Source organism: Centropristis striata, chromosome 16 (genome assembly GCF_030273125.1).
Source record: "Centropristis striata isolate RG_2023a ecotype Rhode Island chromosome 16, C.striata_1.0, whole genome shotgun sequence".
In the NCBI taxonomy this organism is placed as follows: domain Eukaryota; kingdom Metazoa; phylum Chordata; class Actinopteri; order Perciformes; family Serranidae; genus Centropristis; species Centropristis striata.
Window position 1 is genome coordinate 3,253,696 of NC_081532.1, and position 17,464 is coordinate 3,271,159.

The 17,464-nt window shown below is 37.0% G+C and overlaps 1 protein-coding gene across 1 annotated transcript; it reads right to left on the minus strand.

Moving 5' to 3' along the window:
- Nucleotides 1-12,839: 12,839 nt before the first annotated feature.
- On the minus strand, nt 12,840-16,535 carry LOC131987805 (E3 ubiquitin ligase TRAF3IP2-like). The gene is made up of 5 exons (XM_059352673.1): nt 16,328-16,535; nt 16,167-16,235; nt 15,177-15,281; nt 15,018-15,092; nt 12,840-13,316 (listed from the first exon to the last, which is right to left on the minus strand). Exons 2-5 carry the CDS (start codon nt 16,203-16,205, stop codon nt 13,146-13,148), a joined length of 390 nt encoding a protein of 129 aa, XP_059208656.1. The 5' UTR covers nt 16,206-16,235; nt 16,328-16,535; the 3' UTR covers nt 12,840-13,145.
- Between the last annotated feature and the right edge of the window lie 929 nt (nt 16,536-17,464).

Consider the following 17,464-nt stretch of genomic DNA (forward strand, 5'->3'; position numbering starts at 1 on the left):
TGCTTGTTGTAAACAAACAGAGATCGCTAAGTGAACACCTCCTGCAGCAGCAGCACATACACACTGTACTGCTACAGAGCTAACTGTTAGCCTGTTAGCACATACACACTGTACTGCTACAGAGCTAACTGTTAGCCTGTTAGCACATACACACTGTACTGCTACAGAGCTAACTGTTAGCCTGTTAGCACATACGGCTCTGTGACTGCAGCTGGGAGAGACTGCTGCAGGAGGAATGTGCTGCTTCGACTCGTTCTCACTCTTCTTAACGAGCCACAAGCCTCCGCAGCTCATTACGAAGAGCCGAAAAGTTGCTAATTATAGCAACAAAGTTGCTAAGTTGGCAACACTGCTTCGCTGGCTTTTACAAATGGCGCCTGTTGTTGTGGCGTCCAGTACTATGTCACATCCTGCTTAGCGTTCTATCCAATCAGCAACCAGGCTTTTTTCAGGGGGAAAAAAAAAGACCCTGCTCTTCTACAGGGACATAAAACGGCCGGTCAAACAGCCACTAGGGGCGGCTCATATTCAAATTAGGGTCGTTTCGGCGAGGGAGACCCGCCTCATTCCAGGTATTAGACTATAGTGGAAACGCACCTAATCATGTTATTTGCTTGTGAATAAAAAAGAAAGCCAGACAGATTCCTTAGTCAGATTAGGCATTAAATATGGAAATACATACCTTTATTTATGTCCAATATAGTACCCAGTACAGTGTCCACCAAAGCACACAGTGTGTCCTTTATGGATCCCGTAACGTCGCTCATGAAGTCGTTAGTTGAGTGGAAAGCTTGTCGACCGATGACCACGGGGTCCACGTAGCTGAGGTAGAAGTTCCCTGGAGATTATTAGAGTCATTGTTAGGTTACACCAAATCGATGCTGAGATATTGAACTTTTTTTAATGTGTTTTCATACCTTCGTCATCTGAGAAATAGCGAACAAATCCATCTTTTGCTTCCGATATTTCTTCAGCTGCGTACGTGGCAACAGACGACGGGTCACTTAAATCAGGAGCACATTCTACGGGCCGAGAGATACATATTCAAGTCATATATTTCAATATATAATACAATTCTGCCCTACAAAGTCTAACTGCAGTAACTATGCAAAGGGTAAAACTGAGAAAAACAGTTTTAATGTTTGTTTGTTTAATGTATGTTTTTTAACTGTGTTTTTTGTGTCTTGCTTTGGTAATTTTGTGTCTTTTTAAAATAATTTAATGTCTTTTTAAAATAATTTAATGTCTTTTTTAAATAATTTTATGTCTTTTTAAAATAATTTTATGTCTTTTTAAAATAATTGTATGTCTTTTTAAAATAATTTTGTGTCTTTTTTTGGTCATATTTTGTCTTTTTTTGTCATTTTTTGTATTTTTTGTCATTTTGTGTCTTTAAAAAAAAAGGTAATTTAGTGTTTTTTCAGTCATTTTGTGTCTTTTTGTAATTTTGTGTCTTTTTTGGTCATTTTGTGTCTTTTTTAGTAATTTTGCGACTTTTTTTGGTCATTTTGATACTGCCTCCAGTGGCCCCCAGGTAATTTGAGTTTGAGACCCCTGATCTAGATAATAATTTCCCTTTCAAATAAACTTATAATTTCTATTATTTTTTATGTTTAAACTAGTATATATATATATCCAAAGCTGACTGTGGTAAGTGCAATTACTGCTTTGGTTTTGAGTTGGATTTTGTGGTTTTTATATCATTATTTCTCTGAAATAAAGCAAAATTGAAATCTAAAACTTTGTCACAAGATAAAACAGACATCAAGGGGTTCATTTTTAGTTATAATTCAATTTCGACCAAAAATGTAGTTACTGCAGTTAGACTTTGTAGGGCAGAATACACAACTAAACAAGTGTGCCATGCATGCTTTTTCTCTTGTGTACCTTGAAACTTATTGAGCAGACTGGAGACTTCATCAACGGCGTCGTTTACAGCTTGAACAGGGTCGGAAACTATCTGCTGAATGTCTGAGAAAGATACATTTATTTATATGTATGTCTGCATGTTTTATGGTTGAAATGATTTTAAAAAAATACAGATTTGAAGGTGTTTGTGATTTCTTACCAGGAACTGTCTTGTACTCCACAAAGTCAAACATCACCACTCCCACCACCACCCAGGACAGCAGAGCAGCCAGAGCGATCAGCAGCTCTGCAGACATCTTCAGCTTCCCGAAGAACCCCAGACCTCTGGACCCGCCGGCCGCCGCCGAGGAAGAGGAGGAGGAAGAGGAGGCGGCTGCTTCATATGGAGGAAAAAAAGGTACTAAAGTCACTCTGAGAACTTTCAACAGCTTTTGCTGCTTGGTAGGGCTGGGCGATATGGACCAAAAGTCATATAGTCCGATATTTTTATCGTAAAGTGAGAGCAAAAAAGCCAACTTGAATTTTTAAGTGAACATAAATACTATATAACAGGAGACCGTTTTTTTTAAATAAAAAAATCAAAGCTCCATAAAGTGCACATTTAAATTAAACAAAATATCTAAAATAAAAGCCTATGAAATAAAATAGGCCAGTCTTTTTCTGAAATAAATATATTTACAGTTGCAAGAAAAAGCATGTGAACCCTCTGGAATTACATGGTTTTCTGCTAGCCTGGCTAACACCAGACCAAATCTCATTGGAGATTAGGTCTGGACACCTGCCGTTCATTTCTCCGTAGAGGAGGCGTGGTTTACGATCCTCCAGAGCCGTTTATTGGACGCTTAGAATGTCTATCAAAGCGTCTGTAGGTAGCTCTTAGCCAATCAGATCAGTTATACCAGATGACGTAGTAGAGCTACAGAGATGGATGTTTGTTGTGTGTGTGTCTGTGAGAGAGTGTTGCTGCTGCTTTGCTTCTCCAGTTCTCGCTTTCTGCAAGATTATTTATTTTCACGCTTTATTCCCCCTCATGTCATTCAGCCACACACATCCACTGATTTTATGGGCAACAAACAAGCTGCTGCGGGTCTCTGGGGGCTCCGCTGTCCCCCGGCTGGTAGCGAGATCACCGGCGGTGACCGATGGTCTCGGCGGCTCGTTGCGCCGAGCCGCCGAGACCATCGGTGCGGCGCTAATAGCCCCGCTACCGGTGATCTGGCTACGAGCCGGGGGACAGCGGAGCCGCCGAGAGACCTTTCGCCTTTCAGCTTTCGCTCTAAACTATTTAAAACACCATCTACAGCTAAAGAGAGTTTCGCGTCTGCAGCAGCCATGTTGGATCCGGAAAGCTTCCAAGTGCCGAGTAGTACGCGTCATCATCTCACCGTCCCTCCCCGCTCTGTGATTGGATCCCTAAAGCAGGGCTAAGAAACTGGCTTGGTTTCCAGACCGCCTGGAGGTTCGAAATTAAATTTGAGCGCGTAAGGCAGTCTGGGTATACCCAGGCTAGTTTTCTGCATTAATTTGTCATAAAATGTGATCTGATCTGCATCACTTTGAATGTTTAATGGATGTGTTCAATAAAGACATGAAATATTATAATTGTTTGTGTGGTATTAGGTTAAGCATGTTGTGTTTGTCTATACTTGCGACTTAGATGCAAATAAGATCACGTTTTATGACAAATTAATGCAGAAAACTTGGCAATTTCAAAGGGTTCATATACTTTTTTCTTGCAACTGTATATGAGAAAAGAATAACGAACATTACAAAAGAACTAAATATGACAAATCCTAGTGAGGGCAGCATTTATATATAAAGAAAGAAAACAATTGCACTATATTGATTTATGTGATATGGTCTAATTCCATATCACATTTAAAAATATATCAATATATCTTTTATATCGATATATCGCCCAGCCCTACTGCTTGGTCTGACTGTTGCCTCCGCTACACTAGAACAGGCATTGATGGATTACTGAATGGGGCCCAAGAGTACAGGGCTCCTGACCCACAAAATGTTGCAATGAAAAAAAACACAAAACAATCACAAAGAGACACTAAGTGACACCACATAACAACTTTAAACAACCTAAAATTACCTCAAATAGACACACAATAGACGACAGAACTAGACATTAGAAAAGAAAAAAGATACATGCAAACAATCACAAAGACACAAAACAACTTAAAATAGACTTAAAACCACCACAAAGAGACACAAAACAGCTACAAACGACCCAAACTGATTACACAGAGACACAAAATAACCACATAGAAAAGTACATTTTCTAAAAATAGATGCAAAAAACTGCAAAAGAGACACAAAATTTTTTTTACTGTCAGTTCCACTTCTCCCTGTATATAACAAACATATGTTATGATCCGGCTCACAGACCACACAAAACTAAGGAAGCATGTAGGGATTAAATGGAAAAATATAATTTATTTTAACAAAATGAATCCAACATGAAACAACATAACCAAATCTTTACTAAACTAAACCAAAGGAGCTGACAAAAAACATACTACTCGGTCAACTTAATATAATGGAAAACTAAACACAGAGAACTCAAACAAAGGTGATCAGCTCCTCCATGATGCCAAGGGAAAAAAAAAAGACCAAACCCCTCAGGAGGGCGGGTTTTAAAGGCGTGGAGACAGTGGCCAGCTGCCTCCAATCGGATCCAATCCAGCACCCTGAAACAACAAACAAACAAACAAACACACAAACACACACACACACCCACACCCGGGTGGGGCCTGGGGCCGTCACACCCCCCCCCATAAAGACAGGGTCCCAACCCTGGCCTGCTACAACCTGTAAACAACAATTTGCACAACTACATCATTTTTTACTAATAATCTTTACCCATACCAATGCATATATTTGAAATAACAATCACAAAAATTACATTCTTCCAAAATACAGATTCACCTTAACAGTTTTTCCACTTGTCCACTATCATGTAGTTTCTATCCCATCTCAGCTACTGGTACCTTGAAGCAAATTTAAGAGAAAGACAGAAACATTCATAATGAAGACATGAAACTACTGGCATGGGCTCTCGACAGGGCATCTGCCACTATGTTATCCTCCACCAGGACGCCCAGAGAACTGCAGCCCACCAACAAGGTCATTCCCCCTGCCAGCGCCAAACGCAGTACGCGGATTTCCACCGACGTTGTGGGTCAACAAATAATCATCCGCTAACGCAGCAGCCTCTGCAGCCGTTTTCACTTTCTGTTCACTTAAGTACATTGCAACTCGTTCCGGAACCGAATTTTTAAACTGTTCAAGCACCATCAAGTTACACAAACCATCAAAGTCTTTTACCTCAGCTGCTGAACACCAGCGGTTGAAGTGAGTTAACAAATCACGGGCAAACTCTAAGCATGATTTGTCCCCCCTTTTCCAGCTCCTAAATCGCTGTCGATAAGCCTCGGGGACCATTTCATAAGTTTTCAAAACTGCCGTTTTAACCTTCACATAATTACCGCTATCCTCTGTTGTCAACGAGGAAAAAGCCTCCTGCGCGCGTCCCGTTAATACGCACTGCAGCAAGACCGTGCGGTCCGCATCATCCCAGCCTCTTGCATCTGCAACTCGCTCAAACAACGTGAAAAAAATTTCAACCTCCCTCTCATTAAATCTCGGTACCAACCGTAAACTACTCACAATGTCCCGCGAGTGATCACCAATCCGAGTCGACTCATTCATTGACACATCAGACAATTTTCCCTCCTTAAGCAGATTCAACTTCATAGCTTCCAAATCAAGTTTAGCTTTTTCTGTTTGCTGCCGTATTTGTTCCACAGCCACCGCTTTATCAAACTCTGCTCTCTGTCGCAATTTTTCCAATTCCAACTCTTTTCCCGTCTCTAGTTGCATCCGCAATCTCAGCAATTCCTTCTGCTGCTCAAAACTCAAGGCCAGCTCAGGGCCAGGCTCCGCGAGTGCGCCCTGCAACCCATCCGCCCCAGCCAGATTAGTTACAACCGGTGATTCCTGCAATGGTTTAAGAACATTTAACTCATACAAATTTGCCTTAATAATAGCCCGAACATTATCTTTTAATCTTTTGTCACCTACCGATATTACAAAATGCTCTGCTATTTTCAACAGCTGATCTCTGTTACATTGATCCAATAACGCCTCCGACGGAGCGCGCACAAAATCTTCCACTGATGCCATGATTTAACCACACCAGACAGTCTCCGGTAACAACAAAAAAGCACAACACTGACCCCACCCATGCGCAACCGAGGGCTACAAACCTCATAAAGTCGAGCGTCCCCTCTAACTGCCTAACCCGATCTACCTAACTCAACCCTAGTCTTCAGGGGGTACTCACGGCGGGTATTTACGCACTAAAAACCAGTAGTGTGGACAAAGGCGACCAGCACGCTGGCAACCCCGCCAACACTACGGACGTGCTCCCGAGACAACCGCTCCAACCACTTTCACCCCACACTACATGTACTGCACACGAATCCCAAAGAGGAACCGCGCTATGCCTACAGGGGAGTCATCTCAACAGGTGCATTATGCGCATAAAAACGGTCAGTGCTCACTTCTCCCTGTCCCGCGACTGTCTCACAAAATCGACAAAGGCAAAATCTGCACTACATCCTTTAATTCCCTGGACTACATAACCAAGAAAAATACTTAACCACATTCCAAATCCCAACATAAGCTTCCTAAACTGGACGCTAGAAAGGGAATCCCAAGGATGACGTCACTCCCTGGGGAAACCCATCAGTCCCGCCACTTCCCTGCCGGCACAAAGGAAACGCGTGAACTCCCAACAAAGCGCCATTACAAACAAACAACAACCACAAAAAACATATATCACCATAACCAAACAATTAACACCACTTACAACCTATTCTCTTTTTAGACGAGCCCCCAATTTGTTATGATCCGGCTCACAGACCACACAAAACTAAGGAAGCATGTAGGGATTAAATGGAAAAATATAATTTATTTTAACAAAATGAATCCAACATGAAACAACATAACCAAATCTTTACTAAACTAAACCAAAGGAGCTGACAAAAAACATACTACTCGGTCAACTTAATATAATGGAAAACTAAACACAGAGAACTCAAACAAAGGTGATCAGCTCCTCCATGATGCCAAGGGAAAAAAAAAAGACCAAACCCCTCAGGAGGGCGGGTTTTAAAGGCGTGGAGACAGTGGCCAGCTGCCTCCAATCGGATCCAATCCAGCACCCTGAAACAACAAACAAACAAACAAACACACAAACACACACACACACCCACACCCGGGTGGGGCCTGGGGCCGTCACACATACATATAGTGAAATGCAGGTTGACTTCATGAGTGCTTTGGGAAAGTGTTGAACTTTTTTCAGTGTTATTTCTACCCTACACCATTTGAAAATACTAGAGCCAGAGCAATATCTCAGCAGAGCCAAAATATTAGCAAAATTGCAAATATATCAGTGTCTGTATGTATGACAAGATTTATTAAAGATCATGTTACCTACTTACATAACAGCTTGATAATAGTAACACAAAAGAGATCACTGGCATGTTTTTACTGTTAAATGTCACGGTTGCAGTTTTTTAAATAATCATATTATTAAAAGGACCACAAAAATGTTTGTCTTATTTTCCATTGTTTTCTTGATAATAACCAAAATCATTATCAAGAAAACCATGTTAAATGTCTAGATATCAGCTCTTAAATTAAACCCAACAAACACATCAGCCTGATTTGGGCAAATGTTAAATTAGGATGTTCCTGTGGTATCGTTGGGATAATAATAATAATAATAATATAATAATGTCCTCTCCAGTATAAACACACTGCAGCTAAACCGTGACAGGTGAGACGCATTTCCTTTGTGATTTAAACTTTAAACTGAACTGATGTTGTTGTTATTATATGAATTAGATGCAACTGACTGCTCTGCAAAACAAGAAAAGTTGGGTGAACTAAAAATTTCAAGGCAACAAACTTCGATAAAATTTTAAGTCGGACAATTAAACTAAATATTTTAAGTTTTGTTTTTGAGTTTGCTCAACTCTGAATTCAGATTTTTGTCAACTCAACTGTAAGTTGTACTAACTTATAATTTAACATTGTAATAACTTTTAATCCTTACTTCTGCTAACTTCTGCAATGTGCTGAATTGGCACGATTGTAACGCCGCTATGAAATGTCAGCTAATGTTGTGACCACAATTTTGAGTTAGCATTGATACGCTAATGGCTACTCTTGTAGCTGTAACAAGCAGCGCCGCTAGCATCAGTTAGCCGCTAGCATCAGATAGTCGCTAGCATCAGTTAGCCGCTAGTTTTCGCTAATGAATTTCACCGCTTTCCCGCATTTCTCAACAAAGAAATAAGAGTTATCAGAACTATTGTCCCTTGTTGTGAACCCCAACTTAAAGATATAAGTAACAACAACTCACCAACTTGTTTTTGAGCAGACAACTGGCTTCCTTTGTTGTGCTAACTTACATTATTGCCCTAAATGTCAATAATTTATATTTCCAAATTTTACCAACTTAAATCACTGTCTTAGGCCAAAAAATACAAGTTGCCTTTTTTTGCACTGTGGTTACATCTCATCAGATTAAAAAAGATCAGAAAAGATGGAAATCATGTGTGATTCTCTTTCATCAGGTTATCCAAACATATAATCACATGTTTCCCACCTGTTTAGTCCAGTGGAACATTCCTGTGGTGGCATTAAATTAAATCCTCGCCATCGTCAACACTGACGTACTTTCAGACTGGGACCTGGTGCCAAAGTGTTAGAGACACCTTCCCACTGTGAACATACCCCACTCATGATTCACTTCCTCATTTACTAATGCTGAGTTATGAAAACAGTCAAAACAGTCCCTGTAGATTTAAATCAGGGTGGACAGATGGTGTCAGTGTTTCACCACAAATATTCACTGATTCTAAAGGGAAAACAGCCTTTTATTGCTCAGTTCATACAAAACCTGAAGCTTTATCAATCAGTAGATTCATGTAGGAGAAATTAATTGCTCATGTGTTGCTCAATCTCGTCTCTTGAGATCATTTTGAGCTTCTCATATTCGTATCATCATCATCATCATCATCATTTGTTTCTGAATAACTTCTCCTAAGACACCTTTAGGAGCAAGAGATGAGCTATAAAGAGACAAAGACATCACTAAGACAAAGGAGGTTGAGTTGAGAAAGACGTGGGATAAACTCAGGAGATCTCATAGTTGTATATGCCTCTGATCTCAATTGTGTCTCAATTCAATTCTCCTTCAAAATAAACGAGACACAATTGAGATCAGAGGCATATACAACTATGAGATCTCCTCATTTTATCCACGTCTTTCTCAACTCAACCTCCTTTGTCTTAATGATGTCTTTGTCTCTTTTTAGCTCATCTCTTGCTCCTAAGGGTCCTTTAGGAGAAGTAATTCAGGAACAAATGATGATGATGATGATGATGATGATGAATATGAGAAGCTCAAAATGATCTCAAAAGACGAGATTGAGCAACACATGAGCAACTCATTTTTCAATCAATGAGACTTTGTTTATATAGCACTTTTCATAAAAGAGAGATGCAACAAAAAGTGCTCTACATAAAAAAGGAGAAAGTAATAATAATAATAATAATAATAATAATAATAATAATAACAAAACATAGAAACAAGCAAACACCCTCTGCCCTCCAACCAACCATCCCATTAAAAACATGGAGCAGCAGCAGGCCCCCAAAAAACAAAAAAACAAAGCAAAAAAAACATGGAGCAGTGAGGAAACACTGGAGGCAGGTTAGAAATTAATTAGATAAAAATAAAAAATAAATAAAAATAAGATAAAATAAAATAAAATAAAAAATAAAAGTAAATAATAATAACAATATTTAAAAAAAGCTAGATAAAAAGAATAAATAAGTAATTAAGAAGCAGAGCATTAAAAATACACACATATAAAAATAGACTAATAAATAGTAGCACATAAATAATTAAATAAAAGAGAAGATGTTATAACACTAAGATGCACAAGCAGAAAAAACTCTAAAAATGGTTCAAGTAAAAGCCAAATTAAAAAGACAAGTCTTAAGTTTGGTTAGAAATGACAACCTGTTTGAGCAGAGGTTTATTTCTGAATGCTAAGTTAAAAAGCAGAGGTCAGCTCCAGCAGCGGTCGTGTCCGTCACACTGAGACTCCAACAGGCTACATGATATCCTGTATTTATAGCAACCAACTTTCAACACATTTTCCTCTGAGGACGCACCGTTTCAAAACACTGCCACTAATTTATTACACGGCATATATCACTGAGGCTTTTATGTGCAGCTTACAGTAAATGTTGTTAATGTGATGCAGGTGTAACAGTCGTACCTTCAGCCATGGTTGCTATGGAGAAACTTCAGCTATAATCCTTTAAGTTGGGCTCAAAGCCTTTTCATGCAGAAGTGAATTTAAAACCACAGCTTCAACAGGAATCCAATCAGAATCCACCTATCTGCAAAAAAAAGTGTCCAATCAATTTAAATTATTCCATTTCTTCCATTTTTCTTGACGTGTTTAATCCACAGGTTGAGCTTCTCCGAGATTTACAAAATAAAAAGGAAAAAATCAAGAATAATTTGTTAGATTTGCAGGTGTTTGTGGCAGAATTTGGAGCTGCCCGTGCGGCAGCTTTGCAGAGGAGGGGTCAAGGAAAGGAAAGCAACGGCGGGGAAGGAAAGAGCCAAGCTGAAGCAGAGAGTGAGGGGCAACAGGCAGAATATCCCACCAGTGTTATTGGTGCCTCACATGGCTATAGGTCAGAGCAGCTCAGGGAGGCTCCACAGTAACTTTATCTCCCTGAACCAAAGGGTTATTCTTAGCTGGAGCTGCAGCACCAGGCGCTCTGGAAGGCCCTTTTTTGGCTGCTTGAAGGGGGGTGTGTGAGATCAGTTGGCTGAATTGGGACCCCCTACTGGTTGGGGACTCTAATCTGCAAACTAAACTGGAACAAATCAGGTGATCAGGAGCAGGAATGGACAACAACACAGGTGAAAAAACAGTCTGTGAAGAGATTCACCGTTCAGCAGCATTTCTCAAACATTTCTCCTGCTGACAGTTACTGTATGTGTGTGACTGTAAATTACTTTATTTCATTACTCATCACTTTAAGTTCTCACATTTCTCACACGGTTTTATGTGGCAGCTTCAAAATTAACATGTTTCCAAAATTATAAACTACTTCACCAATGAACCATATCTAGTAATCACATCCTTCTTGTGATCCTTTCATTCTTTTTCTTTTATTTATTCTCTGTTAAGCATCTTTGAGTGTCTAGACCTGCAACAGCTGAATTGCTTTATTAGTGCTGTGTTTATTATGTGTGCAGTACACTTCTAGAAACTGTTTACAAGGAAAATAAGTAAAAGAAGTAAGTAAGTAAGTAAATAAGTAAGTAAGGAAGGAAGGAAATAAGGAAGGAAGGAAGGAAATAAGGAAATAAGTAGGTAAGTAAGGAAGGAAATAAGGAAATAAGGAAGTAAGTAAGTAAGTAAGGAAATAAGGAAGTAAGTAAGGAAATAAGGAAATAAAAAGTAAATAAAAAGTAGCTCTGGAAGGCCCTTTTTTGGCTGCTTGAAGGGGGGTGTGTGAGATCAGTTGGCTGAATTAGGACCCCCTACTGGTCAGGGACTCTAATCTGCACACTAAACTGGAACAAATCCGGTGATCAGGAGCAGGAATGGACAACAACACAGGTAAAAAAAAAAAAAAACTGTCTGAAAAGATTCACTGTTCAGCAGCAGCAAACATTTCTCCTGCTGACTGTTACTGTATGTGTGTGACTGTAAATGACTTTATTTCATTACTCATCACTTTAAGTTCTCACATTTCTCACACGGTTTTATGTGGCAGCTTCAAAATTAACATGTTTCCAAAATTATAAAACTACTTCACCAATGAACTATAAAGAAATATCTAGTAATCACATCCTTCTTGTGATTTATTTTCTTTTATTTATTTATTTATTTATTTATTTATTCTCTGTTTCATCATCTTTGCATCTTTGAGTGTCTAGAAATGCACTATATAAATGTAATGTATTATTGTTATTATTATTATTATTATTATTGTTATTATCCTGTAAGTGACCTGCAACAGCTGAAATGCTTTATTAGTACTGTGTTTATTATATGAGTAAGTGAGAAAGTAAGTAAGAATGTAAGAATGTAAGAAAGTAAGAAAGTAAGAAAGAAAGTAAGTAAGTAAGAAAGTAAGTAAGTAAGAAAGAAAGTAAGAAAGTAAGAAAGTAAGAAAGTAAGAAAGAAAGTAAGTAAGTAAGAAAGTAAGTAAGTAAGAAAGAAAGTAAGAAAGTAAGAAAGTAAGAAAGTAAGAAAGTAAGTAAGAAAGTAAGTAAGAAAGTAAGCAAGTAAGTAAGTAAGAAAGTAAGTAAGAAAGTAAGAAAGTAAGAATGTAAGTAAGTAAGAATGTAAGTAAATAAGTAAGGAAATAGAGACATTAGTTTGTTTTCTTGAGGCGGCAAGAACAAGAACAAAGTTAGTTCTGGATATTTCATACTTCACGAGAAACTCCACTGCAGAACTCCTGTGAACTCTTCATAGGGCCCTCACTGGAGCACCTGTCACATTCAAATTCAAATTTCTGACCAATCACACAATATTTGTGGGACACCACACAAGAAAAAAGTTCTACCCAAATGTTCTCTCTTCCGGGGCTGCAGGAACAGAACGACATCATTCTTTCTTTTTGAACAAATTTCTCTGTTCTTGCAGAAAATGTATTGGCCTTAACTCATGATTGAGAGGGATTACTTTTATATTAGTCTATTTCCTTTAAGGGGTCACCAAAATTATTACAATCATCCTAAAGCGGAGTATCTGTTTCATTATAATTTATTTACAATTCATTCAATAGTTGCAACATGTCAGTTAAAACCACAATTGTCGACTTCCTGCTGATGCAAGAGGAAAAGTCAGAGAATCACCCAAAATTATTGGGATTCATCTTCTGGTATATTGAAGGAATGTTTGATATGTAATTGGAATTTATTCAGTAGTTGTTGGGATATTTCAGTCTGAATAGTCTACAGTCTATCTAAAGTGGTGGGTGTGTTGTGTTTATGTACACAGGAAAAAAAAACTTTATTGAAACGACTGTACATTATATACAACATGAGACGTTATTCACTTAACTTTGAGATGTTAAATGTACAAACTGCACAATACTCCTCAGATCCTGAACTAACATGCATTAACTCTGTGTTTCCTCCTCTAGAGGGAGGGAGCAGCGCTGCAGGTGACCGGTCTGATGATGAGCGTGAGCTCCAGAGGAACCGGAGGAGGAACGTATCTCTCCTCCCTCAGCAGACGCAGCAGCAGGTCCTCGGTGTCCTGAGGCCAGCGGTACGCACGAGTGTTCTGGAGCCAACAGGGAACCAGCTTCTGTAGAGAGATTATATAAACAGGAGGTTATCTGGAGGAGAGAAAAGTTTCATCCTCTTGTTAGTGCGGGGAGAATTGACCCATTTCAAAGTTTAACCCTCTGAAATCTTGGGCTATTATGACCTTTAACCCTTAATAGGGCACTCATTGAAATACTTGCAAATTCCAAATTTCAACCCTAGAGAATATTGGAGGATATTACATACAGCCAGAATGTGTAAAAAATACAAACATACAGACCCGGGGGAGGGGGGTAATATTTTGAGAAAAAAGTTTACAAGATTAAGGAGTCAAATCTACGAGAAAATTTTTTATGAGATTTAAAGTGGTGAATCTGCGAGAAAAAGTTGTTTTTTCCCCACTTTTGTCTCGTAAATCTGCGACTTTTTTCGAGCAGATTTGCCACTTTAAATCTCTTAAATCTGCACATATGTTTCTTGTAGATTTGGCACTTTAATCTAGTAAATTTGCAACTCCCCCCCTGGTTTGTATTTTTATTTTTATTCATACTTGGCCTTAATATGCCGTCATAGTCAAGTTCTCCTCATACAAGTCCATGTGGTTCTACGACCAGAACAGAGAGACATGAGGACCTCATTTTGATATCCACTGAAGTTACCAAATATAGTTCTTTGACTGATAAAGGGTTAATAAATCTTCACCATGCCATGTTGGTATCAGTTTTTTAGCGTTACCTCACCTATATGTCCTGATCATTAATTTCAAACTTTGACTTACTTGATTAAAATTTTCAACCCAAAAGAAACAAAGGAAAACATAAAATCTGATCTTGAAAATTAAACTTCACTACACAGAATTTTAAATGTTGCAAATATGAATACAGGTTGTAAATATAACATATCACAGGTAAAATGAGGAGTAATGTGCAGGTTGTTTCATGGACTCTAGAGGGTTAAAAATCTAAAAAACAAATGGTTAAAAGTATTTTTTTTTGGGATGAAACTTGGCTTAATAAGTTTAATCAACATGAAAAATGAAAATGGGTCATTTCACATATTTTCAATACAGTATTTTAGATTCTGTTCTGGTCAATTTGAGTCAGAGTGGAGGCTAAAAGAGTGTCACAGAAGTGTCAAATACTTGATAGATTCATATTGCTTATTTTGTTGTATTGTAATTTTGTTCATTTCTGGTTCAAAAACAAAAACATATTCACTTTTATTACAAATCCTTTTGACTCTTTTGTCTTGATTTTAAGTCAGTGGGTTAGTTTGACCCTGAACAGAAGAAGTGTGTTAATTTATCGACATCACTACATAAAAAGAAAAAAATGTAAAAGAAAAGAAAAATATAAAAGTCAATGTCATGTAAAACTATTGCATTTTATATGTAGGTCTTTTGAATGTAAAACTTTTTTTTTTTTTTTTTTCATGAAAAACAAGTGAATTATCCTCATTGAACCATGATCAGTGAGAGGTCAAGAACATCATTGCACTAAATATTGATTAAAATAATTAGTAATGGAGTTATTAATGAAATATAAACAATATTTATTGGGATTTTTTGGTTTTTGACATTTTTGGATAATTAAACATGCCTAGGTCAAATTAAACCAGGAACATTATTGCTGTTCCTGAGAAATGAACACAACAGGAGCGTTAACAGATGGAAATTATGTTGAAACAACAACAATAAACAAACAAAGAAAATTCTAAATGTTAACGTTATTAACTGTCTGACCTGCGATGCATTGAGGAAGAGAAGTGGGATGAATCTGAAATTCAAGCTGCCTTGTTGGATGAATTCAGTCTGCATCTGGAACATTACAATATAAACATTTAAATACCAAATATCTATTATTCTCAGAATTATGTCTCATTTAAACAAATGTATTCTCACCATAGTGTGGATATATTTAGTGTGGAGACCATGACTGTCCACTACGGATCCTTCAATGTCCATCTTATACTTTGGACTGATGGCGATAATAATCAGAGTTGATGGCTGTTAAAAAAAACAATAAACAGTGGTGGAACAAGTATTCAGATCTCTTACTTCAGTAAAAGTACTAATACCACACTGTGGAATTACTCCACTACAAGTAAAAGTCCTGCATTCAAAACTTACCGAAGTAAAAAAATGTACTTAAAGTATCAAAAGTAAAAGTACTCGTTATGCAGAATGGACCCACTCAGATTGTTAAATATATTCTAAATAATTACATTATTTGTATTGATTCATTTATATAAGCAGTGTTTTAATTTAGTAAAGACAAGGCTCATTTAATTACTTAATAAACTGTTATAATTATATTTAATTAAAAAAAAAAAGTCTAATCACTTTAAATTGATCATCTATTTTATGTTAAATCTCAACCTTTAAAGTAACTAAAGTTGGATAAATGTAGTGGAGTAAAAAATACAATATCATCTCTAAATGCAGTGAAGTAGAAGTAAAAAGTTACATAAAATGGAAATATACATGTAAAGTACAAGTACCTCAAAATTTTACCTACGTACAGTACTTGATTAAATGTACTTAGTTACATTCCACCACTGAAAAAAAAACACATTTTAGCCACATTCACTACATGTTTAATACAAAAACTAAAACAAATTGAAAGTTAAAGTAAACACAAAACTAATTACATAATAACTAATAATTCCAATAATAATAATATTAACAATGATAATAATAATAATAATAATAATAACAAGAAGAATGATAATAATAATAATAATAATAATAATAATAATAATAATAAATGAGTAAGTACAAAGTCACATTTAATTAAGTCATTACTGATTATTTTGTTTTACTACATTTTTATTACAATATAAGGAAAAGTAATAGTGTTAAAATGTGTATAATATCAGGTTTATAACTTACATCTTTCAGGTATTGGTCCTGCCACTTGTTGATGTCCATCCGTCTGATGGGGCTGTCAAATATGTCAATCTGTGAAATTAATTCAAGGCCTGTAAGTGAACTGTTAAGTTGTTTATTATTATTTATTAAAATATGTCTTTGAACTAAGAAGAGGAACTTACAGCTGGTCTGAAGCCTTGCTTTGTCAGGAAGTCTACGAAGGGAAGAATCTCTGAGGAAACGTCTGAAGAATAAGTTATGAAAACATTTCCTGAGAAAAGATCAGAAAATACAAATTAATCATTTAGTGGTAGTAAAAGAGCTCTGCAGACATAATATCCAAACTGAATATGAATTTCAGTCAAACATTTTTGTTGAGACGATACTGATAAACTTTGTTCTGTTTTTTTTGTTCATGTACTAAATGACTGTATAATAAAGCCCAATACACACCACAGAATCATCAATCAATCAATCAATCAATCAATCAATCAATCAATCAATCAATCAATCAATCAATCTATATTTAGCTTGCTAAGCTAACTACTTAGCCAAGAAGTTAGCTAAGTAGTTAGCTTAGCAAGCTACTTAGCGAAATACTTAGCCAAGAAGTTAGCTAAGTAGTTAGCTTAGCAGGCTACTTAGCTAAATACTTAGCCAAGAAGTTAGCTAAGTAGTTAGCTTAGCAGGCTACTTAGCTAAATACTTAGCCAAGAAGTTAGCTAAGTAGTTAGCTTAGCAGGCTAAGTAGTTAGCTTAGCAGGCTACTTAGCTAACTACTTAGCCAAGAAGTTAGCTAAGTAGTTAGCTTAGCAAGCTACTTAGCCAAAAAGTTAGCTAAGTAGTTAGCTTAGCAAGCTAGTTAGCTAAAAAATGGATATTGGTAATTTTTGACCCATGTGCATTAGAAGAGTAATGACACAAAAAGGGATTTTGTTAAAAAATGAATAAATGAAAACAAAAAAATGAGGGTGTATGATGATCAAAAACAAACTAATTGAGGAAAACCTGGAATACAGAATGATGAAAATAATTTATTGCAACGATATACAACATAAAAACTCTGTCGGGTCACTTTAGACCCATGTTGTGCATCAAAGGGTTAAATCTCTTAAATCTGCAACTTTTTTTCTTGTAGATTTGTCACTTTAATCTAGTAAATTTGCAACTTTTTTCACAAAATATGACCTCCTTTTGGGGATGTTTAAAAGGCCCAAACAGACCAGACAGGTTCATAAAGACAACATAGGATTAGAAACACACCCTGATTCCTGATCTCACTTCATGGGAAATGGCTAATTGCCTGCAATTACTCAAAC